At 30.1% G+C, this 25,345-nt stretch overlaps 2 protein-coding genes across 4 annotated transcripts; both read left to right on the forward strand.

Moving 5' to 3' along the window:
* The first annotated feature begins 486 nt into the window (after positions 1 to 486).
* On the forward strand, positions 487 to 15,679 carry LOC122497779. Of its 2 annotated transcripts, XM_043605066.1 has the most exons (4): positions 487 to 673; positions 1,178 to 1,208; positions 5,411 to 5,678; positions 14,179 to 15,679. In XM_043605066.1, exons 2-4 carry the CDS (start codon positions 1,186 to 1,188, stop codon positions 15,421 to 15,423), a joined length of 1,536 nt encoding a protein of 511 aa, XP_043461001.1. In that variant the 5' UTR covers positions 487 to 673; positions 1,178 to 1,185; the 3' UTR covers positions 15,424 to 15,679. The 2 variants fall into 2 exon arrangements, with proteins under 2 accessions (XP_043461001.1, XP_043461002.1); XM_043605067.1 differs by lacking the exons at positions 487 to 673; positions 1,178 to 1,208 and adding an exon at positions 13,916 to 14,102 and having other exon boundaries at positions 5,535 to 5,678.
* Positions 15,680 to 18,639: 2,960 nt separating this feature from the next.
* On the forward strand, positions 18,640 to 24,767 carry LOC122497780. 2 transcript variants are annotated; one of them, XM_043605069.1, is made up of 4 exons: positions 18,640 to 18,892; positions 20,509 to 20,568; positions 20,810 to 21,200; positions 24,721 to 24,767. In XM_043605069.1, the coding sequence occupies exons 1-3, from the start codon at positions 18,868 to 18,870 to the stop codon at positions 21,136 to 21,138; spliced, it is 414 nt and encodes a 137-aa protein (XP_043461004.1). In that variant the 5' UTR covers positions 18,640 to 18,867; the 3' UTR covers positions 21,139 to 21,200; positions 24,721 to 24,767. The 2 variants fall into 2 exon arrangements, with proteins under 2 accessions (XP_043461004.1, XP_043461003.1); XM_043605068.1 differs by lacking the exon at positions 18,640 to 18,892 and having other exon boundaries at positions 20,399 to 20,568.
* The last annotated feature ends 578 nt before the right edge of the window (positions 24,768 to 25,345 follow it).

Raw genomic sequence — 25,345 nt, forward strand, 5'->3', positions numbered from 1 at the left:
ATGGACGGCTTATACCTCGACTTATATCATGACTATTAATAAATCTCGGTGTCAATGCTTTGACAAAGAAGGAAGAATACTTCAAGAAAATAATTCTTCTGATGTATAATTAATATATATAAAGTTTTTCTATCGCTTGACTGAACTAATCAAAACAAAAACCATTATTTTGTAATTTGAATTGCTTGGTACTTTGAAACGTCTGGCAACACAGCATACAGTTTAATTCTATACAAGCATTTATAAAAAAAATTTTTTTAAACTCGAAACAGTTTATTTAAATACTAATAATTTGTGCACTGTTCAGTACAACACGAGTCATTTGCAAAAATAATAATACGTTCAAGTCTATACGGTTTAATTGTATACAGATAATTTTGATACATTTAAATATTTTATTCTTGTTTATCTGAATACAGTGAAATTTTATACGAGCATAAAAAAATTTTATCTCTACACAGTTTATTTCGATACAGGTAAGTTGTACGCTGTTAAACTCGACACGAGTCAGTTTACAGAAATAATATGTGGAAACTCTATACGGTTTATTTGTGCACAAGTAATTTCGAAAATTTGAAATTTTTATTCACGTTTATCTCTATACAGTGAAATTCTATACAAAAGTTTAAAAAATCTACAAATGTTTATCTCTGTACAGTTTATTTCGACACAGGTAAGTTGTATACGATTCAACTCTACACAACTAATTAATAACGTTTATTTCTATACAGTCAAGTTGCAGAAATTTTTTAAATTTGCTTAACAGGATACTGTTTAATTCTATACAAAAAAATAAAATGTTTAACTCTCTACTGTTCAATTAAGTACAGGGAATTAGGATATATTGAAAATTTGATTTCTCCTTTATCTGCATACAATTCACTTCTATACAAGTATTTTATACAAATTAGTTAAATTTTATACCCTGAAATTCTATACAAATTGTTAGAAATTTGAATAATAATAACAACTCTATTTATATTGTTAAATTTTGTATTGTTTAAATACATCACTAGATTAAAATAAGAAATGAAATAAGGAATCTGGCTATATAATATAGAAGTAATTGTATATTTTTTTATTTTAATAATCTAATTTTATTAAAATTAAGTCAATAATTATTCTTAATTTATCTATGACAACTCAATTTGTATTGTTGAATTTTGTATTGTTGAAGAGAATATTATGCAGAAGAATCTACATGAATGGTAAGTAAAATATAATTTTATAAATAATATAATTATAATACAATTTATAATTATAATTATAATTATAATTATAATTATAATTATAATTATAATTATAATTATAATATATTATATTATAATATAATATAATTTTCATGGAAAATATAAATTGTGGTTTTCTATATGTGATTTTGATAAAGTGGCGTTTTATCGTAAGTTGATATTAATTATTTTTTATTTTTACTAATTAATATCTATATTTAATAAAATCGAACTTTTGCCTATACATTGCTGCCTAGAATTTGAAAATCCATGTTAACCATAGATTGTCCAACGTCCTTAAAACAGGACTAAAAAGACTCACGTGAGTGAGCTTTCCATGGCTGTTTTCGGCACTCACCCAGGGTTAACCCCGAGATAAATATTATCCAATCATCAAAAACATTCTGTTGGTATAACCAATCACCATTAACCCGGAGTTAACTCGGGGCGAGTGCCGAAAACAGCCAATATATTTTTTGATTGGTTTTCAATATTGTTAACCTGAAAATACTGTACAATTTTTAAATAATAATTTTTATCTTGTAAATAAAACTTGGTACTGAAATAAAATCTCCTTGTACCTGTAAATTTAGGTTTTCTTTAAATGTTCAAAAAGTGACATTTTTTAAAAATTATTATATCAGAACAATCAAATTTATCGTTAAGATTCATTTGTTTATTTCATCAAAAAGAAAAATAAACTGACAAAATTCTGTCAAATAGTCGTTGGTTATACAGTCGTTATTTTATTTTATTGACGTTTCATGAACTAAAAAATATTTTAAATTACTTAAGGAAGATTAATTCCTCAGACATTGGGAAGAAGGTGATAATTTAAATTGAATTTTATTTTTAAAAAATAACCCAATTTTTTACATTTTAATGAGTTTTTAAATTTACGAATTACATAGATTGGAGGAACCTTTGGTAAATCAACAAAATGTTGCTGAGGATTATAACACACTTATTAGTGTACAGGGCGTACGAGCCAACACTTGGAAACATTTCTATCGGGGCTTTGTATATCACAAAGAATCAAGACAGCAAATTGAGCCATTTCAAGTATACTGATGTATTTCTCGTGTAAATGATCATTGTCCTGGATTTATAAAGTTAAACACAACTACAGGGGAAATCATTGAAGCTAGTGATCACAGACACGGGCCAGATAATTTGGCTTTACCTGTCGCGAGATTAAAATTAGAGTTAAAATCTGAAGCTTTGAATGCTAGAGGAAATAGGACATTAAGGGCAGTTTTTGACACAGTTTGTGCAAGGTGATAGTAAAACTTTTCTATATTATTAATAAAGTATAATAATTTATTAATTGATATTTCGATATTTTTATTTATTTTATCTTCTCGACTTTTGCATCAATCGAATCGCGATTTTACTTAACTGAACAAAATCTTATCTACTATGAAACTGAAGTTACCAACGTTTGTTCGACGAAAAATATAATACGTAACAATTTCTATTTCCCCGCCTCAGAGTCAATTTTTTTTCCACATTTATTAAAAATACTAATGTCAGGAATCATAAGAAATTATTTTCAAGTGGAACCAGGTCGGGGAGCGCAATGATTTTGATTTTTTGTCACGGATTTTTCGAAAATTCAGAAATTTAAAAAAAACAATTTCTATTTCCCCGCCTCAGAACCAATTTTTTTCCACATTTATTATAGATACTAATATTACAAGCCATTAGAAATTATTTTCAAGTGGCACCAGGTCGTGGAGGGCAACGATTTTGACATTCTTGTTGTCACGGATTTTTCGAAAATTCAGAAATTTCGAAACAATTTCTATTTTCCCTCCTCAGATCCAATTTTTTTCCACATTTATTAAAAATACTAATGTCAGGAATCATAAGAAATTATTTTCGACTGGAACCAGGTCGGGGAGGGCAATGATTTTGATTTTTTGTCGCGGATTTTTTGAAAAATCCGTGCTAAAAATCAAAATCGTTGCCCTCCACGACCTGGTTCCACTTGAAAATAATTTCTAATGACTTCTAATATTAGTATCTATAATAAATGTGTAAAAAAATTGGATCTGAGGCGGGGAAATTGTTACGTATTATATTTTTCGTCGAACAAACGTTGATAACTTCAGTTTCATTATCTACTTTCGAAAAATAAAAAAATTAAATTTTTTTTCATTTTTTCTTGTTTATTTATAACAATTAAAAAAGTAAGTACGAGACTACTGAAAATTACCCAGGTGTTTATTTTGTATATTACAAAAAAATAAAAATAAAATCATCAAAGTTTTACAGTAAAATTGTTTTATGACAATAAATACAATATATTTTGATGTTACAATGAATGTTTTATTTTTTAAAACAAATTATTGTTGTTATTTACCTACTTTTCACTCAATGCACCTAGAAAGTGTCAGTTTCTTTCCTAATTTTGCAATTTACTAAACTCTATAATTATGATTACAGATAAAGAATAAAAATGAATTATTATTTAAACAATTTTTAAACAAAGTATTATTATTTACCAACTTTTTACATAATGCTACTCGATAGAAAGTTGCAGTTTTTTCCTAATTTTGCATTTTACTAAACCTTATATGATTATAGATTAAGTACAATTTATAAACAAATTATTAATTTGTTTAAAAATTGTTTAAATAATAATTTAATTTTTATTCTTTATCTGTAATCATATACAATTTAGTAAATTGCCAAATTAGCAAACTGCAACTTTCTAAGTGCATTCAGAAAAAGTTGGTAAATAACAATCATTTTTTTAAAAATTGTTTAAATAATAATTAAATTTATATCTGCAATATGCATGAAAAGATTATTGAAATACAGTATTTTTATTAACACATAATTATATGGAAAAATTGTGATGAATTTAAATTGTTTTTAGAAAATAAAAATAAAAAAGCGTCTGGTCACCCCGGGTGACCACATCGGAGCCCGCATTTATAAAAAAATCGTTGGCAGCGCGAAGGTCAAATAAGGGGTCATTCACAAACTACGTCATGTTTTTTTGGACTAATTTTGACCCCCTCCCTTATCTTCGTCACATTTTTTTCATACAAAAAATTTTTTTTCTACATACTTCGTCACACACAGCTTGACACCCCCCCTCGGAGTGTGACGTAGTTTGTGAACGGCCCCTAAGTCAGTATTCATATTTATGTGCCAAGAAAGCAGAAATAATGTCAGTAAATAGGTAGGGAAAAGTCAGGGAATATTTTTTTCAATCCTTGCCGGACACCCTGGGTATACTATGTTTTTGGGTCTAATATGGCAAACGCTTTCTTCAACAATGGATTCAATTTGACACAAAATCTTTACTCTAATGTTTTTGAAGTTGCAGATTGCGAATCGGATGTTAGTTTTTTAAAACTAAAAATTGCAGATTTAATGTGGTGGACGACTTTTTCAAAAATTGATTTAATTTGCCTGAAATTTAGAACTAGAAGGCTTTTAGAATTGCTGGTTACAAATCCGATGTCAGATTTACCACATGTTTGAAATTCAAAATGTCGGATCCAATACGGAGGACGACTTTTTAAAAAAAATTTCTAATTTGCCGGAAACTCTTTAATAATGTTAAAAGTTGACTTATTAACCTTAAAAGACTAATTATAAAATAATTAGGTAAAAAATGACAAGAAATAAAAAATATTGAAAATTTATGTTTTTTGTTTTTCGTAACAACTTTAAATTTGCTTGTTATTTATTTATTTTAATTTTAAAAAGAGATAATCGACATCGAAAGCCTACCTATATAAAGAACAACAATTAAAATTGTTGGTTATCTTTCAATTTTAATGCTAAAATTTGATTCATCGAAATCAAAAACCTAGATACAGAAAGTTTAATGATAATGTGTCAAAGAATAAAAATATTCGAATTTTTGGAAAAAGTGCTATAACTTACCTTCAAATTATTATTTTTAATGAAATATGGCTTGAAATTTAAGTTAAACTAATATCCTACTAAATTATATTCTAATCCGTTTAACTGTTTTTTTGAGTGATGAACGGAAAAAATATTGCGGACATACATACACACACAAAATTCTTTCATGCCATTATTAGAACTCTTACTACTCAAATTCAAAAATTAAACATGATTTTCCAAGTTCTAGTCAACAATATGCAGACAGAAGTCTGTTTTTATTACAATACTTATAAAAAAAAATTACATGTCAGGTATCCTCTCGCTGTGGCAAGTTCAATTAATTACGAGTCCATAAGATCAACAATGTACAAACAAATGATTCACCATAGGGGACCAGTTCCAATGGAATTGGAGGCCCTTGGAAGAATTTTGCTGGACTTAAATTATGAGTGTACTGAAGGCACATTTAGAGGAACACTAACTAGCAATGATGGTTCTATAGCATTGATGTTTGCAACAGACACGATGATCCGAGCATTTCGAGAAGGAACACAGTTCTCCATGGATGGAACGTTTGACGTGAGTAGTAATCTTAAGGAGAGGTTTAGATGCGTCAATTTTTTCTGTAATTATGTAAAATCTAAATTTATTCTATATTATTAAAATTAAAAAATATATATTTAACTGTTTTTGAAATTTTATTTTATGGAAAAATTAAAATTTTTATACATCCATTATTAATTCTTCAGAATCGTAAAAAAAGTCTTTAAAAATTCTGCAAAGAAAAGCAATAAAAAATGTGAAAGAAGTTGAATTTTAAAAGTATAACTAGTAACATTTCAAGCCAATCAAAATTAACCTTTTTTAGGGGTATTCACTTTTTTTCATTTTTTCAGTACCTTAAACCATATTTTTGCTATAAAAAATTAATAAAAGCAGGATAATTGTACCAATTACCGATGGTGTCCCATTTGTCGATGTTACCATGGTAATAACCAAGAAATATTGTCTAAAATGTCTCCTTTGTTTGTGGATGTAATATTAATATATTTTTTTCACATGTATAACGCATAAGAAAATTAATATTTATCACTTTTTGCATTTACAATGTGCTACAATGTTTAAATAAATTAAAAAGTTTGTTTACTCGACAACTAAAACCATCCTGGACAATTGGTACGTTTACTCTACCTAATTCTTAAATGTAATTCTTATTTAATTCTTAAATATTGAAATGTTAATTTCTGTCTTATCGATATGATAAGTAAAATGAATATCCGCTAGATGACACCTAATTACCATTTTATACTAATTCTTAAATAATTTACAATTTTTTATTTTCCAAAAAATTTAATTTTTGAGAAAAGTAAACTTTGTAAAAATCTATGCGATTGATTATTAAAAGTTTTTCCAATTTTTATTATATTTTTAAAAAAATTTATTTTTATTTAAAAAGTTATTAACTAATTAATTTTTTCAACCGGACATGACTGGTCGGTTAAGGATTTAATCATTGATTAACTATTAATCGGAATTGGTGAAACTGGCCTCTAAACTATTAAGATGGGTTAAAATTATACAGGGATCTCCTACTCCCCTAAATTAAATGATTTCAAAGTTAAAGATGTTAGTATAAATAATTATTCTTCAACGTCTTATAGATCGTACCTCCCAGACCTAGAATTATACAACTGTACACTGTTCATGTGCGATATGGAAATACGGTAATCTAGTTAATAATTAATATATATATTTATATCTCTCTATATTACAAAAAGATATCGCCGCCGCTGTTTCAAGATTTTTTGACCTACAGGTCAAGAGTTGACCTGTAGTTTCTCCCCTCACAAATTGTAGGTCAATTTTAAGGGAAGTTTTGATCTACACGTAAAAAATTGACAAACAAATTCCCGCTTCCCTCAAAATTTAGGTCAATTTTAAGGTCAGTTTTGACCTACACGTCACAAATTGACAAACAATTCCCGCTGCCCTCAAAATTTAGGTAAATTTTAAGGGCAGTTTTGACCTAAGCGTTAAAAATTGACAAACAATTCACTCTCCCCTTAATATTTAGGTCTTTAAGGGCAGTTTTAACCTACATGTCAAAAATTGACAAACGATTCCCTCTGCCCACAAAATGTAGGGCAGTTTTGACCTAAACGTCAAAAATTCACAAACAATTTTCTCTGCCCTCAAAATGTCCTCTGACGATTCTCTCAAAATTTTCTTCAAATTTAAAGGCAGTTTTGACCTACAGGTAAAAATGAGGCCTACAAGCGTCTATGACATTACGTCGATATCTTTAGGTAATTTGACATTCTACTGTTTAGATCTTAAGGATCTAAACAGGTATGTAGACCTTCAGAAAAAATATTGAATTGACATTAAAGAATTTTTTAATATTATTAAGATATTCGTATCTTCTGGAAGAACAAATATTAATTTTCAAGAAAAAAATTTAAAACTTCCAACAATTTATTTAGTCATTTTGCATATGATCAAAGTTTTCTTCATATTAAAAGGTCAAACTTTTTTAAAACTGATTCGATTTAAGTCAATTAATTATTTAACTATTATTATTTTCTTTAAAAAATGATTCTCTATAACTTGACTGCTCAGATTTAAAAAAAAAAAAAAAAGAAAATATGCCTATTTGTTTAAAAAGACTTTTTTAACTTAAATCACTTTTTTTAAACAAATAAGCATATTTTCAAAACGGTGTATTTGTTTATAAATCTGAGCTGTCAAGTAATAGAGAATCATTTTCTAAAGAAAATAAGCCATCATTAACTTATTACTATGCATAGTAACAACCCCGAAATAATTCGGGGGTTGGCGCGCAGGGGGGCGAAGCCCCCCTAGTATATAATTATATATATTTTACGGGCAAAATCCGAAATCGTACATAGTCAACATTGACCAAAAACACTCGGCATTGTCGACCAATGCCCTGGAGTTTTTATCAGTGTTCCAAAATGCTCGCTTTCTTATTTCGCCCATAAGATATACACTGGAACGCCGGTTTAGCGAAATTTTTGACTTGTGATTTACGATTTTCTTTTTCCTGCCTCATTGTATTGTTCGCTTTAAAACGACTCCGCCCGACATGATAGTCCGGTAAACCGGCGTTCTGATATATATATACTAGGGGGCTGCGCCCCCCTGCGCGCTTCGCGCGCCAACCCCCCCGTTATTAAATTTACAGTTTAAAGTTTTTATCTAAAAGTACATTGATTTAAATTTTTTTAATTATTTAAAATACTTCAACAATTGGTTTTTAGCCAAATTATTTAAAATTAAAATTAAAATTTTTTATTTATTAACTTAATTAATGTTTGTTGAATAATTAAATTTAATTAAAATTTTTAGTAACAAAGTATTAAAACATATTTTATTTTTTTAGCTTTTAAAGAATTTGTTTCCAAGATGCACCGCGAGGAGGTATAATAAACTTTAATTTTTAATTAAGTTTATTACAAACCAATTTAGCATCTCACCTAAACTAAAAAATATTAAATAAAGTATAAAAATTATATTGTAAATATAGTAAAATTAATGAAAAATTTTAAGTTGTAATTATTCAGTTAGACGCATTTTCATTATTTAATAGTGAGAGTCATTGATTTTATTTTTTAATTTTTTCAAATCTAAAATCGGAAGTTATTAAAAAAGTTTTTCTCATAAGTTTTAAAATATAATTAATCAAAAGTGTTTACATATCATTGTATATGTTAAAAAGTACTAAAAAAAGTAATTTCAAAATTAAAAAAGTGTACGTAGCCTTGGCTACAGGTAAAAATTACTGATTGTCATTGTAGATTTTAGCAGAATCAACAGGAAGGTACCTAAATTTTACCCAATCTGAAATTCTTTTTTAATACTTCTTCATATACACAACGGCATAACAAAAACTTTTTAAAAAAAATTAAAGTTACAAAACTCATTAATAAATTGAAATTTTAATTCATTTTCAGTGAATGGCATTTACTTTCATTATTGACACATTTATAATTTTTTATATTAAATCAACCAATCGTTTTTTGAAATATTTCAAATGTTTTATTCAAAAACTTCTTTCCATACAATATTTTTTATTTCTTTAAAATCTTCAGAATCAATTTCTATAAACAATTTGTTTTTATTTTTACATCTCGAAAGTGCTACATACAATTGACCATGTGAAAATAGAGGTTTGAGTTTTGGGAGGGGGGGTTTGAGGTTATGTTTGCCAAGGGACCTGTGAGTAGGAAGGGGGTTTTGAGATTATGTTTGCCAAGTGACCTGTGAGTGGGAAGGGGATTTTGAGGTTATGTTTGCCCTGTGACCTGTGAGTGGGAAGGGGGTTATGAGGATCTGTTTTCCCTGTGACCTATGAGTAGGGAGGAGGTTATGAGGTTATGTTTGCTATGTGACCTGTGAGTAGGAAGGGGGTTTTGAGGTTATGTTTGCCATGTGACCTGTGAGTGGGAAGGGGGTTTTGAGGTTATGTTTGCCCTGTAACCTGTGAGTGGGAAGGGGGTTATGAGGTTATGTTTTCCCTGTGACCTATGAATAGGGGGGGGTTTGAGGTTATGTTTGCCAAGTGACCTGTGAGTAGGAAGGGGGTTTTAAGGTTATGTTTGACCTTTGACCTTTGATCTTTGACCTTTGAATCTTTAAACAGCGGCGGTGGCGATATCTTTTTATAAGATAGACAGATATATATATATATATATATATATATATATGGGCAATTCCACGTGAGATTTCAGTCGACCTCTTAAAATCGGCCAAAAATATTTTTTTTCTATTCTGTATTGAAAAAAAACAGATACGTATTTTTTTATTATTTTTTTGGAGGCCAAATTTTTGAGTTATGAATTTTCAAAATTTTCGCTTTTTAAATGTAGGTATATTTTTAATGTCAGATAACTCAAAAAATATTGCTTCTTTTCATTTTTTGACAAGAGAAAAAAAGTTTTGTTTTTCTCTCTACTTTTGAATAATCATAACAACAAATTTTTTTTTAATTTTTTATTAAAAAAATAAAAAAATTTTATAAACAAATTAATTTTTTTTAACTTTGGGTATGATAAATTTTTAATTTTCTTTTTTTAAAACATACCTGGAAATGATAAGAAGGTTTTGCAAAAAGTTTCAGAGTGGGCCTGACAAGTTTGATGGGTCCAAAAAAATAATTAAGCTCTCCGTGCAGGTCGCACGCACGTGGCACAATTTGATTTTTTTACAATTTATTATTAAAAATTGTTTAGAGCCTAAAAATTCAATAATAATCAAAATCCGATAAAATTTGTAGGCTCTAGACAATTTTTAATAATAAATTGTAAAAAAATCCCATTGTGCCACGAGCGTGCGACCTGCATGGACAGCTTAATTATTTTTTTGGACCCATCAAACTTGTCAGGCCCACTCTGAAACTTTTTGCAAAACCTTCTTATCATTTCCAGGTATGTTTTAAAAAAAGAAAATTAAAAATTTATCATACCCAAAGTTAAAAAAAATTAATTTGTTTATAAAATTTTTTTATTTTTTTAATAAAAAATGAAAAAAAAAATTTGTTGTTATGATTATTCAAAAGTAGAGAGAAAAACAAAACTTTTTTCTCTTGTCAAAAAATAAAAAGAAGCAATATTTTTTTAGTTATCTGACATTAAAAATATACCTACATTTAAAAAGCGAAAATTTTGAAAATTCATAACTCAAAAATTTGGCCTCCAAAAAAATAATAAAAAAATACGTATCTGTTTTTTTTCAATACAGAATAGAAAAAAAATATTTTTGGCCGATTTTAAGAGGTCGACTGAAATCTCACGTGGAATTGCCCATATATATATATATATATATATATATATATATATAAGGATTCGAAACTAAATAAAAACGAAAAAAATAATTTTCTCCAACACTTGCTCTGAAAGGAGTACTTTTCTTGGTAGAAAAGTGTGGCGAAAGTAGAACTTTTCTCAACTGCTCTGAAGAGCGTGGCGAAAGTAAATTCAGCGTGGCGAAAGTAATTTTTAGCGTGGCGAAAGTAAATTTGGCGTGGCAAAAGTAAATCATGAATTTATTATTTTTTCTTGTTCTTTGACCGAAATTTATTTTGTATCTAACTTCTTCCCCACTCAAAACATTCGTCTTTTATTATATTAAACATAAGAACATTTTAAATTAAAATTATACGAAAGTCACGAAGAAACCTTTCCTCGCAAGGCGTTGGAGAAAACGTAGTGCACAACTCGTGGTGAAAGAATGATTTTTCTCGAGTGATTGCTGCTCTCGCTACACTCGAGCCGCAAACTTCACTCTCGAAAAATCACACTTTCGCCACTAGTTGTACAATGTACTATAGTTTTGATGCGCAGGAATCAAAACTAAAACGACCTTGATTTATGTTTTCGTGCTAATAATGAAACTAAAAGGTCCCTGTATTTAGTTTTGTTGCCATATTCGAAACTAAAATGAAACTAAAGTTTCGAAGCCATCCCTATTATATATAAAAGTAGAGAGACGACTAAACAATTTTTTCCTTTATTATTTAGATGTGTCATTTTTTGGCAATTATAAGTAAATAAATTATTGTATTTTGTGTATGGAAGTCCGCTATATAAATATTTGACTCTATTTTTTGGTAGTAAAACCAAAAATTATCTAAAAATTAAAATTTGAATTATTTTAATTCTTATTTTATATTGTCAATTTTTTCAATATTTTTTTCCATTACTATCGGTTCGATTATGTAACTTTTTCCGATTCCACATTCCGATTTTATTTTCTATACTTCGATTTCAGATTCAACATTCCCATTTCACTGTCCACATTTTTCTTTTTAATTAAAAAAATATTTATTTAATTAAAATTCAATCAATTCAATGATAACGGTTTCTTACATGGTTTTTTAAGTTTGTTGTTATTGTAGTAGATTATACAAATTCATTATTATAGATAAAATATCAAAGTGTCCGCTTAACCCCAGGGTGGGAGCCGGTTATTAATTACACAGGCACAAAATAAATCGTAACCCAGAGGACAGAACCTTATATTCCTACAATTTTGGGGTAGCTGAAACTGTATATGACCATGAAAAAATGTTTAAATTGCCCATTTTCCCACTACCACCCCTTTTGCAACCCCACTGAGAGTGAGGGGGTTGGCATTTCAGTTTTCAAAAAAAGTCGAGTAGGATGTCTATTCTTATGTGTTTTGGCTCGCTGAAACAGAAAAAGACCACCAAAAAGAAATTCGTCTTTCCCTTTATCCCCCAGAACGCCCTAAAAACACCCTTAGAGGGAGTTAAAATTTAATTTCTCCAACGCTTGCTCTGAAAGGAGTACTTTTCTTGGTAGAAAAGTGTTTCGAAAGTAGAACTTTTCTCAACTGCTCTGAAGAGCGTGGCGAAAGTAAATTTGGCTTGACGAAAGTAAATCATGACCTAATTCTTTTTTTATGTTCTTTGACCAAGATATATTTTGTATCTAACTTCTTCCCCACTCAAAACATTTGTTTTTTATTATATTAAACATAAACGCACGTTAAATTAAAATTATACGAAACTCACTAAGAAACCTTTCCTCCCAAGGCGTTGGAGAAAACGTATTGCACAACACGTGGTGAAAGAATGATTTTTCTTGAGTGATTGCTGCTCTCGATACTTTCGAGCCGCAAACTTCACTCTCGAAAAATCACACTTTCGCCACTAGTTGTGCAATGTACTATTTTCACAAAAAGTCACGAAAAAGTCACTTTCACGAAAAGTCGTATGCGGTGTCTATTCCTATGTTTTTTGGATCCCTGAAACCGAAAAAGTGCACCAAAAATAAATTAGTCCTCTCCTTCACTCCCTCTCGACTTTTTTTGAAAACTGAAATGCCAACTCTCTCACTCTCGTGTGGGGGTGTGAAGGGGGTGGTAGCAGGAAAATGGGCAATTAAGAAATTTTTCATGGTCTTATTCGGTTTCAGCGACCCCAAAAATGTAGGAATATAAGGTTCTGTCTTCTGGGCCACGAATTTTTTTTGAGTGCCTGTGTTACTTATGAAATAATTTATTTTTAATTTGTAGATATTTCCAGTCTTTTGGGTATTCACAAATTCTAAAACTACAGAAATGTATCTTTCTATATGGAGAAAAATTTTAGAATTAGCGCCTCAAATTCTAGGAAGAGAAATCTCGGTTATTGGAGATTATGAAGCTGCGCCGACGGCCGCATTATTCCAATTAATTCCTAACGTAATATTGAAAGGTTGCTGGTTTCACTATACCCAAGCGTTACTTAGAAAGTGGAAAGCACTAGGGTTGCAAAACGCACCTTCAATTATTTTGTGGATGGCTATGGCGTTGGCTTTAGCCGAGGATTTTCCAAGAGTTCTAGAATTTATAAGGTAGAGTAGAACGGGGCGAGGCAGCCAACGGGGTGAGACAGCCAATTGCTTCTTATTTCTGCGTCGCTTTTTGAAATCGCGCGCCGTCGATAATGTAGAGTGCTTATAGTAGTTCAATTCAGTTGCTAACAGATGGGTGTTATTACTGCACCAGCTTAGAAGTGACAGCATCATTTACAAAAACAGACTTTTGGATGTATCTTTTTATAGAGTTATTTGTCTGATTTTCGTTAATTGAGGTGTATAAATAAATTTCAGTTAAGTGTTTTTTAATGCAGAATTTAGTGCTGAAGACGATGGTGTAAATGGAATCGCTATATTTTTAATATTACTGGTCCTGTGAATGTTTTTTAAAAAAAGTACTCGTGGGGTTAGACGGCCAACGAAAACATGGGGCGAGGCAGCCAACAATAAATTTTTTGTTTTTTTGTGTTTCAGTATTATGGTGCTCACTTATCTTCGAAAAACTGAAAAATTAAATGAAACGGGAATGTCGGCGGCACTCGATGCCGTGAAAAAAGGCAATAGTATTAACAGCGCAGCTATGAAATTTGGCGTTTCACGAGGAGCTTTACGCTGTCGATTAAAGAGTAAAACTCCTGAAAATCCTCATGCATATAAACATGTAAACTAATGATGCCTTCTTTTGTTTTCTCGAGTGTTTTTTCTTATTACTTAGATATTTTTGCTTTTATTTCTAGATTTTCAATGCAGAACAGGAAGCATCGCTGAAAAGATATTTATTGCGCTCAGTGGCAATGTATCACGATTTGTCTTATCCTGCGGTTCGTAAACTTGCTTACGAGTTTTCAGTAACTTTAACAAAGAAAAAATTGATTAAATCTGTTCCGAAATCATGGAAAAAATCAAAGTGCGCTACCACGGATTGGCTTAATGGATTTATGCTTCGTCATCCAGATCTTTCACTGCGGAAACCAATGGCAACTAGTCTCGGCAGGGCGACTGCATTCAATCGTCATAATGTCAAGAAATTTTTCGGAAAATTGAAAGACGTCATTCAGCGATTTAAAATACAACTGCAAAACATTTGGAATGTTGACGAGTCAGCGCTAACCACAGTACAAAAACCTGTTCCTGTCGTAGCTCCACGTGGTGCAAGAAGTGTAGGTGGCATTTCATCAGGCGAAAGAGGAACTCTAGTGACGCTCACTCTCGCATGTTCAGCACGTGGCATGGTAGCACCACCTTTTTACGTTTTTCCACGGGCGAAATTTCAAGAACATTTTTTGTCAGGCTTAGACGCAGATGGTGCGGCAAATCCATCCAGTTGGATGAAAAGCGAACAATTTTTTAAATTCTTGAATCACTTTGTCAAGTACGCACATCCGACGAAAAAAGTACCAGTTTTACTATTATTGGACAATCACGAATCGCATCTGTCGATTTCCAATTTAGATTTTTGTAAAGAAAATGGAATTGTCGTCCTTTCTTTTCCACCACACACTACGAATAAACTGCAGCCACTTGACAGATCCGTGTTTGGTCCCATTAAGCGCTACTTTCATGCCGCGTGCGACACTTGGATGCGATTGCCGCAAAATGCCAGAAAGACTATCACGATCTATGACATCCCACGGATTGCTGCGAAACCTATCGAATCGGGTGCGTCTGTTTCCAACATCAAAAGTGGCTTCGCCGTGTCTGGAATTTGGCCATTGAACGAAAATGTGTTCACGGACATCGATTTCTTACCATCGGATATAACTGATCGCGAAAACACTGTTAATCGGGCATCCACTTCTGCGGATTCTGACACGGAGCAAGAACGGATGTCAGCTGTTTCCGATGTCAATGAAACAGTTGATTTGGATAAAACTCTAGAAGAAATTCATCCGTACCCAAAGGCTGCACCGCGCAAACAGACAAAACGTGGCCGCAAACGTAAATCTGCGATTTTAACCGATTCACAAGAAATGACACCATAGCACGCAGAGCAGCAAGCCCTCAGTGAGAAAAAAGCAAAGAAAGCAGCTTCCAAAGCTGCTGCTGTAACAAGAAAAATATTAGCAGAACAAACCAAAAAAGCAAAAGTTGATAAGCAACTTCAGCAAGCGGCAAAAAGTTCAGGTTTGGGTATTGAAAGTGCTAAAAAGAAAAGTGTTGGCCGCGGCCGTCCCAAAAAACAATAAGTAGATAGATTCTATTAGTTTTTCTAAATGTTTTTTCTTTTTTACTACTTCAATAAGTTTTAAAGTTCATATTTAATTTTATGAACTATTTTATTTGAGAATAAAAAATTTATATTTTCTTTAAATTTTAAATTAAATTTAATTAATGTTATTTTGTTATAATATTATTGAAATGTAAATTTTTAAAGTTTACTAACAAAATAAAAGTAAATTATGAACAACTATCTTGTTAAACTTCATTAATTTAAACTTTAAGTTATGTTTATTTATTATTAAAGCAACAAAACGTAGAAATTTTTAAGTGCAACCTACCTCAAAATGTTCTATAGCGATTTTTTAGCCAAGAAGGCAGGCTTTCTAACGCGATATTTCAATTGAAAAAACCTATTTAAATAACTGCCTAGCAATCTAAAATGTGCGGTGTTGGCTGCCTCGCCCCGTTCTACTCTACTTACGATTACAATGGCAACCCAGAGCAAATATCGTCAGTGTTTATCGATGCCCCACAAGAACCAACAACCAATTGGAAGCATGCAATCGACAATTACCTGGCAGATTTGGCGGAGAAAGGACAAATATTTACACCTTTTTCGGTATTTCTAATAGTAAAGTAGATCATAATTTCAAACAAAGTCGTCGGTTATAGCGGTTAGTTGCCACAGAAAGGTTCTCAACCTATTTCACTAGAACCAAAACTGCGCGCGTCGTGCGCCCACTCCTTATCATTTGAGACAAAAAAAACCTTAATTTAAGAACACAACAATTATGCAAGATTATTTCACTAATTGTGTTCATAATATATGACCTGGTCTATGAAAAGGGACCTTACGTGCGAAAACAAGTTTTTGAGAAAACAGCAGTGATAAATGATAAATGAATAATTGAGCAGCAAGTTTTCAAAACTTGATAAATCCATATTTTCTTATTTCGAGAAAATGAAATAAATGACTTTTCTCACATAACCACTATAGTAAATTTTAAATTAAAAAATTTGTATTGATATATTTTTATAACAATGTTTTTATATTTAAGACGTTTTGTTTTTAATCAAACATTATCATAAATAAGTGATTTAAAGGTTTTGGTAATTTTTTCTAATAAAAAACAAAAATTATAAGTCATCTTAGTTATGTCAAAAAGTTTTTAAAATGAAAATTCGTTGTTAATAATTTTTTTTCTTACATTTAACAGTAACAGGTCGATTTGTGAGGTCTTTAAAATATTAAATTTATGTTTATCTCAATTTTTTTAGAATGGATTTATCAGCTTTTGAAAATTTTCTCCTCAATTACTATTATATTTATTAGTTAAATTAATATAATTTCGAAAATACTTTACATGTCTTAATGTTCTTTGTATAAAGCGGAAATAAGCATCCAGTTTATTTTTAAAATATTAATGTTTTTCTTTTAAGAAAAAGAATATCTACCATTAAAATTTAATTCTAAAAGTTACAGATATAACTCAAGAATTTTTAAACTAATTCTAGAAAGTTACTTAAATTTCTTTATAATAAGTTTAATTTTTATAAGTTTAATTGCTGAAGAAATAGATTATATTTTAGTGACTTAGACGGGAAAGATGTTTATTTATTAATTGCAATTATACTTACAAAAAGAAAAAATTATTTACATAATTTTTAAAAACTTATCTATATCCTCCTTATCCTTATTTTAATCACAAAACTTTTTTGTTTTGTCCTCAACACCTCAAAACTGCGCGTGCACAAAAATTTAAAATTATTTTAGCCAATAGCGACCGTTATCATCGTATTTCAACCACTCGCGCCGTCATCATGTCATTTTCACAACCAATCACGACCGTGACTCTCCAACTCCAGCCAAAAAAATAGCTGTTTTTCTATTAAGGATAACAGAATAAGCGTGTTTGTTTGCGTTTAAAACTATTTTTTAGTTACAACAGGTTTTTAGTTTATATGTTATCGTCACTATAACCTCCTTTGCTTGTTTCACGTGCACTCCTGATAGCACTACTTTAGCCAATCAAAATCATTGAAATTGAATAGTTTCAAATAAGTAGGTTGAGCACCTTTTTGTGGCACCTTACAGGTATAAACGACGTTGTCGAAAACACCCAATACATATTCCACTTATAAGATTTGATATAGTTTTTATAAATTTAAACCAATTAACAATTAATTTAGCTTGTTTTAATCACAAACGTTACTACTATTTGTAAAATAAAATACATAGTTCAATTATAATTATTATAAACAATAAGTAATATATTTATAAGAAAATAGCAAAAGAAAATAGCAAAATCTTGTTTTTCAAAATTTCATCAAATTCGCTTAAAACTTCTTACTTAGGGGTTTTCAGGGTTACTGATCACGAATCTAAAGTCAGATTTTCAAAATTTAAAATGGTGGACATTTTTTTCAAATCTGCTTAAATTCGCTTGAAACTCGTTATTCGGGGGTTTTAGGGGTCACCACTTTGAATTTTTAAAATCTGACTTTAGATTTGTAATCAGCGACCCCGAAAACCCCCGAGCAATTTTTAAAAAAAATGTTAAGGTAATATTACGTGGTATATTAAGGTAATTACATGGTACCATTAAATTTAAATTTAAAAATTTATATATCAGAAAAACAAAGAGATTATATGAATGGCCAAGATCTTGACTTTGAACGGTTTGAAGAGGGTCACATTGTAAGAAGAGTACGAAGAACAATTTCAATTTTGGATGATATTCATATTTTACAATGCACTGATGAATTGGATTTAGGAAGGTGTGAAAAAACACTACACAAATATAAAAATTATTATTAAAATCTGACGAAAATTATCTTTTAAATTCTAGTTATTTTATTATTATTATTATTATTACTGTTTTTATTTATTAATTTAGAATCACCGTGGAAGAGTTTTTGAGGTCTGTCGTGAATTTTCGAAGGCGTCAAGAATTTGAACATATGTTGCAGAGACGTAAGTTAACATAAATTAATTCATTCATTGTATTATAAATACAACAACCAAATTATTAATTTTATCTTATGCTTAATTTTTTCTATTATTTTAATTATATTTCTTAAAAGTTTATTATTTTTAGTATGACGAAGTTATACTGAGGAATTATAACCGTCTTGTTTCCTAATATAAATAATAATTGCAATAACAACTCTTTAACCTTAATCATGTAATTTCATTAATTGTGTAATTTGCAGCTGATGCAGCATTGGTTCCTCAAGAAGATCCTGTTGTAGTTGATGAAGAGGTTATGGAGAGGAATATCAATGTTCCCGGTTGGATAACAATATCTTTTAATTCCATGGACTGAATTTTTTCTTTAGAAATATTCACTCCTATCTTAACCCTTAAAGTACAAACTGGGTTTAGATCGCCCTAGTGTTTGATTCAAATGCGTTCCATTCTTTAAAACATTTCATTGTATAGGGGAGAGTGGGGCAAACCGGACCCCTCTCAATATTTCCGAAATGGCGAAATTGGAAAAAGTGTTGTTTACAAATTTAAAACAACTATGTTTAGTATACCTTATTTTTTCAATCTCACAGTTTTAGCTTGCGTTTATGCGACGAAGGGAGCAAAAGTTTTTAAAAAAATTTTTTTCAACACTTTTACGAATTTTTTCTCAAGAAAATTCTGAAGAAATCGTGTAATGTTTCCAAATATTAGGCCTTAGGTTTTGAAGGTACACACCTCAGGAATATTTACCACCAAAAACTTTGATGAATTTGCAAAGCGTTTCTTTTAAACAAATATTTATTCTCAAAATGAGCCTGTGGGGCAAACCGGACATATGATATTTCCATTGAATTAAAGTTTCATAAAAATTATTTTTAAATAAAATGTTTCTTTCATTAAAATATTTACTTACAATGAAAAATAATTGTCATTCAATGAGAATTGGACCCTTGAATATTGTTTCTCTGATAATGACAAACATTTTAATTTTTTTATTTAAAAAAATATTTATTTAATTAAAATTCAATCCCGTATTATTATTTTCATTACTAAAACCATTGCTTACATGATTCTTTATGTTTTTTATTATTGTAGATTATGTAAATGCAATATTATAAATAAAAAACCAAACGGTCCGGTTTTACCCCAGGGGGTAAACAAACCGGACCATTTGCAAAATTTTTTAAAGTTAACACAGCAACTAAACAATAAAAGATAAAGTATAGGTGTCTCTGGGAAAAAGTTACGCAATTAAATTATCTTTTAAACAAGTCATCGAAAAATGAAATCGGTTGATTCGTTTAGTCACAAGAGTCAAAAAACCGTTAGGGGGTCCGGTTTGCCCCACTCTCCCCTATTGTTAAATATTTTTTAACACATTAATTTTATATCAACAAAACTATATTTTTCATATTCCTCAGAACATTTCCTAGCGATTAAAAAAATTGACTGAATTTGATCAATTTGAGATAAAGATATAAGGTTTTAAAATATTGCAAGGTACAAATCGCCCATGTGTGTATCGAACGTATGTTTTTGAAGTGTGTACTTTAAGGGTTAATAACAAATTTATTTTAAAATAATGAGATTTCGATTTAATGCATAAAAATAATTTTAAAATCCAATTAATTTATTTTAAGAGGAATATTCTTAAATGAGGATATTAATATGAGAGAAATCCCATAAGAATAAGAGGATTATTCTTGAGTCAAATTAAAAATGAAAATATGTATCAAAATAAGAAGAATTTGTTTAAAACAAGAATTGTTTGGTATATTAACATAAAGTGATAATATCACTTTACATTACAATCCATTTTTCAATTAACTTGATGTGAAAAATAATTCTGTTGGATTGAAATCTTAATTAATCAATCTATAATATAAAATGACACATTTTTTATATGTACTTTGTTTTTTATGGTACCTACATGAAGACCTCAATGTAATTCAGGCGAGACTACAAAGAAGACAGCAGTATTACAATGAGATACGAGGTATAGTTTAATTTAAAATAGTGAAAATCTAAATAAAATATTGGCCAAATGACTTCTAAAAGATCTTGTTCTTTTCAAAAGATTAACGTCTTTCAAAAAATAAAAAGAAAAAAATTTTAGTTTCTATACATTTTATGTTTTAAAATGTTTTTTATTCGCCTGAAAATGGGTGGTCTCTCAATTTTGACCGGTAGTGTATTATTATATTATTATAATAAATAATAAATTACAATTTAAAAAGGTATCGAAAAGAATGATGTCGTTGAAGAGGAAAATGACAATGAAGATCATCATCCTTTTGAACCCCAAGAAGATATTCATCTGCAGGACGCTGCACTCTCAAGAGAGGCTGAAATCCAAGGAGACCCAATTCTTCCTCGAGGCGTCGCACTCCCAAGAGGCCCTATCGCATTAGGAAATCCTGGACGTGTTAGACGTCCTAGGCAAGCAAGAGGTGCTTGGACAGCAAAGAGGTGTTGGACAGCAGAGAGGTGCTGGACGTCAGAGAGGTGCTGGATGCCCCAGAGGTCTTATTCGGATGAGAGGCATGGGTCGTCCTCGAGAAGTTGAACCACCTCAAAATGTTGAGCTCGAAGTGGTTGTGAACAACGACGCTGAACAACAACGACGAAGTAAGAAATTCTTTTTTGTTCAAAATGCAATTGAACCGCTAAACTTGTTGAGATAGAGGCTCGCAGTAGTATCTCCTTAATACAACCTCAACTTTTTTAGACCGAAATAAAATATTCTATTTTTGAGGGTAAAATTCCAAGAAAAATCCCCTTGGAATTAAGAATATTCTTAAGGGGATGTCAAAGTCGATTGGATTTTTGCATTGAGCTTCAATGGGAAAATCGCATCGACTTTGACATCCCCTTAAGTTGAGAATAATCCTTTAAAAATAAGAGGAATTCTTTTCAAATAAGAGGATCAATCTTGCGTATAACTTTATTTACACTCCCTGCAGTCAAGCAGGGTTCGAAGACCCAAATAAAAATACAACTTACAAACTACATACAGAAACGCAAAGAACGAATTACAAAAAGCCTCATAAAGTAATCGCAATCTTATTATATTTTTCAAATTACCAATCCAATTTGCTCTTTTGGCTTCATCATCAACAAAGCTTTCCAATTCATTCAGTAATATTATAATATCCCTGCTAGAAGTAAAGGGATAGAAATCCTATCTCTTTAAATATTTTTTTTATCTTTGAGACAGAAAGAGATAAAGTTTCTCTCTCTTAGTCTATCCCCATTTTATCACTTCAATCACATTTTATCTCTCCTTCTGTATCAATTTTTTTCAATAACCTTTATTTCATCTCTTTTAATACTTTCAATATCCACACCTATCTCTTCCTATCTATAATTTCATTTAAGAACATACATATCACTTTTAATATTCTTGTTTCTATCCCAGGCTATCTCTTTGTCATTCCTCTCAATCTCTTTCTATCTTTCCTTTTTATTCAATCTTTTTTAATAACTCTTACTTTATCGACTTTTATCCTTTTACTATTCACTTCCTTCCCATTCTTTCCCTATTTAAATCTCAGTTCATACTTGTCTCTTTTTATCCCTTCGGTTCTATCAGAGTCTAGCTCTTTTCTATTAGAATAAAAAAATCCTATTACAATTTTTTAAAAATTAATTAGTTAACAATCCAATTTTTTCTTTTTTCTTAATCTTTTTCAATAACCTTTATTATATCCCACTGAATCCTTTTTAAATCCCCAAAGTTAACTTTTTATACCCTTTTCAATGTCACTTCATACTAATTATCTAGTTTTATATCTCCCTGTTGGAGGTAAAGGGATAGAAATCCTATCTCCTTGAATATTTGTTTATCTCTTTTAATCTATCCCCATTTTTATTACTACTATCGCTTTCTATCTTCTCTTCTTCTCAATCTTTTTGAATAACATTTTATTTATTTAAGAAACATAACGGGACATGCCCTTTCGTACAAAAGTACTCCTAAATCTAATATAATAATGAATTTTTAACTTAAATCTAGGTTGAAACTTTTTATGTTCAAATTAAATAATCTCAGTTTCTATTAAACATTATGTTACGCAATGCCGTTGTGAACCTTGTAACATTATTATCAAAGAAGTTTATTTCATTAGAAATTATATTAGCTTCTCTAGTGAGTCGATCAATTAATGAATTATTACCATAGTTCGTTCTATGAAATGCCACTGAGAATAACGTATAACGTCTAGTAAACATTCTAGGAACAGATAAATTTACCATGGATAAAAGTGAGGGACAATAGATAGCTCCGTTCATCAGTCTGTACAAAAAAGACATATGTGACTGTCCACGAGAAAACAGGGCTTAGCTCCCAAACGTGAATTTCACAGGGCGAGCGATTGAAGTACTACGATTGAAGTTAACTACGCTTGACATACCCATCTTTAAAACGATATATTGTCGAAAGTAGTTGATATTTTTAACTTTTGACTTTTGCATCTGAAAAAGCAACATAAAATCTGTCGATTACCATAAAAAACTCAAAATTTATTTTTTGGACCTAAGCCCTGTTTTCTCGTGGACAGTCACATATCAGAAAAATGAAATCTAGATGTCAAAAGAGGAATATTCATTAAAGTTCTTAAATTTTCATAATCATGCGTACGATAATCAAATGGAATATTAAGTATTCTTGCAGCAAATCTAAGGAATTTATTCTGAATACGTTCAATTCTGATTATGTGGAAGACATAAAAAGGAGACCAGATTATACATGCGTATTCAACTATTGATCTGACAAGCGTCAAGTATAATATTCTAATTGTTGCAAGACCACGAAATACAGAAGCATATCTCATTATAAACCCTAAGGATTTCGAGGTTCTTGAAACAATTTCAGTGACGTGATCATTGAAACTAAGATTACTAGTGAACAATACACCCAAATCACGCATCCTAATTACTCTCTCCAAGTTCTGACCCTCTAAAGTATAGTTATATGAGCTAACTTAACCTTTAGAAAATGAAACAACATAACTTTTCTTAATATTAATACTTAGATGATTTTTACCACACCATTTTTGTAATCTCTTCAGATCCTTTTGCAGATCTGAAGTGTCTTTTTCTGCTGAAAGTGAATTAATTATTTTGTAACACTTAAGGTCATCTGCATAGAGCAAAAAGTAGGAATGCCTGAAAACAGGTTTTACATCATTCATATACAAAATAAACATTAAAGGACCAAGACGCGATCCCTGAGATACCCCAGAGGTCGCTAAAAAAGGTTCACTATATTCGCCATCAACTTTTACAACTTGATATCTGTCAGACAGATAACTTTTAAAAAATGAAACCATTTTTTTTTCTTATCTTCTTCAATACTTTTCCTATCTACTTTCTTCCTTTTCTGTCGCTACTTTAATCTAAGAAAACACTGATCTCTGCTTATAACCTTCCCTTATCCCAGACTTTTCCTTTTTTAATCCCTTCAATATCTTTTTATCTCATATTTTTTCTCAACCTCTTCTAATAACCCTTATTTTATCTCTTTTAATCCTACTACTATTTACTTCATTCTCTTTCTATCCTGATTTGAATCTTTGTATTTATTTTTTTTCTTTATCTTTCTAAATAACATTTGTTTTATTCCCTTCAATCCTTTTTATCCTTGTACTTTTCTCTTTTTATCCACATTTTGATCTTAGTACACACTCATCACCATTTACACCTTGGGTTTAATCTTAGTCTATTTCAATCTCTTTCCATCACCTACTTTTGCTCAATCCCTTTTAATAATTCACAATTACATTTTTACATACATTTATATTTTAGAGTGACAGTTTTTTATTAAAAACTTTTGATTGAGATAAATTTCAAATTACAATATATCAAAACTTAACCAAAAATTATTTTTTATTAATTATATTATTTTTTCTTAGAGAATGTATATATTCTTTAGAAAGATTCTATAATAGGGTTTCGTCACATTTTACTGTGTGAACGAAATCCTAAAAAAATCATTATTTCTACACAAAAAGTTTTAATAGAAATGTGTTATCTTTTCTAAAATGACAATTTTTATGAGTTTGGAATTTCGATTAAATATTACACTTTTTGAAAATTCTTTTGATTTTTATTATAAACTGGGTTTAAAAAAATAAAATTTTTTAAATAGCCGAAAGGGAACGGCTGCAGACAAAGCCACAACAACAGCTATTGAGGGATCTACCAAAGTGTTGCGTTTGCCTTGAAAATTTTCCAACTGTTCTTCTACTGCCATGCAGGCATTTATGTATGTGCAACGGCCTTAATTGCTTCAGAGGTTACCCCGAAGAAACGTGCCCTATTTGTCGAATCGTCATATTAAATTCAGTTCTAGTTTTCTCTTCCTAGCTTTATTTGCAGTTTGTTTTGTTTTTAATTAATTTTTTTAAAGTTGTATTAAAATGTTTAATTTATATCTTATGTTATTATAAAAATATATGCTTCTGAAACCCAAACCGTTCAAGTTGTATTTGTTAATGGACTTCGACAATGATCCCAGTAAACAAAAACTAATTGAAATAAATTAAAAAGAATTCACAAAGAGTTTAATTTAATTTTTTTTAATTCGTCATCACGAATACAATGCATGCCTTGGTCATTTCTTACGAATGCGAATTCGTTTGCACAACTTCAGGCAAATTCAATCGAATTCAATCGAATATACAAAGAGCTTGTATGAATCCCGCTTTCTACCAAAAATCTTAATTCATTTCAATCCGTTTGAATTAGTTTTTTTTACTGGGATCTTTTTCTTC

The sequence above is a fragment of the Leptopilina heterotoma genome, unplaced genomic scaffold, assembly GCF_015476425.1.
Source record: "Leptopilina heterotoma isolate Lh14 unplaced genomic scaffold, ASM1547642v1 Lhet_1394, whole genome shotgun sequence".
Taxonomy (NCBI): Eukaryota; Metazoa; Arthropoda; class Insecta; order Hymenoptera; family Figitidae; genus Leptopilina; species Leptopilina heterotoma.

Excerpts from the sequence above, each read along its gene's own strand:
- LOC122497779 (XM_043605066.1), top strand. The coding sequence starts at position 1,186 with ATGCAGAAGAATCTACATGAATG. Across the intron at positions 1,209-5,410 it reads CAGAAGAATCTACATGAATG|GTATCCTCTCGCTGTGGCAA; the intron begins GTAAGTAAAATA and ends ATTACATGTCAG. Across the intron at positions 5,679-14,178 it reads CCATGGATGGAACGTTTGAC|ATTTTCAATGCAGAACAGGA; the intron begins GTGAGTAGTAAT and ends TTTTATTTCTAG.
- LOC122497780 (XM_043605068.1), top strand. The coding sequence starts at position 20,460 with ATGACACATTTTTTATATGTACTTTGTTTTTTATGGTACCTACATGAA. Across the intron at positions 20,569-20,809 it reads GTATTACAATGAGATACGAG|GTATCGAAAAGAATGATGTC; the intron begins GTATAGTTTAAT and ends CAATTTAAAAAG.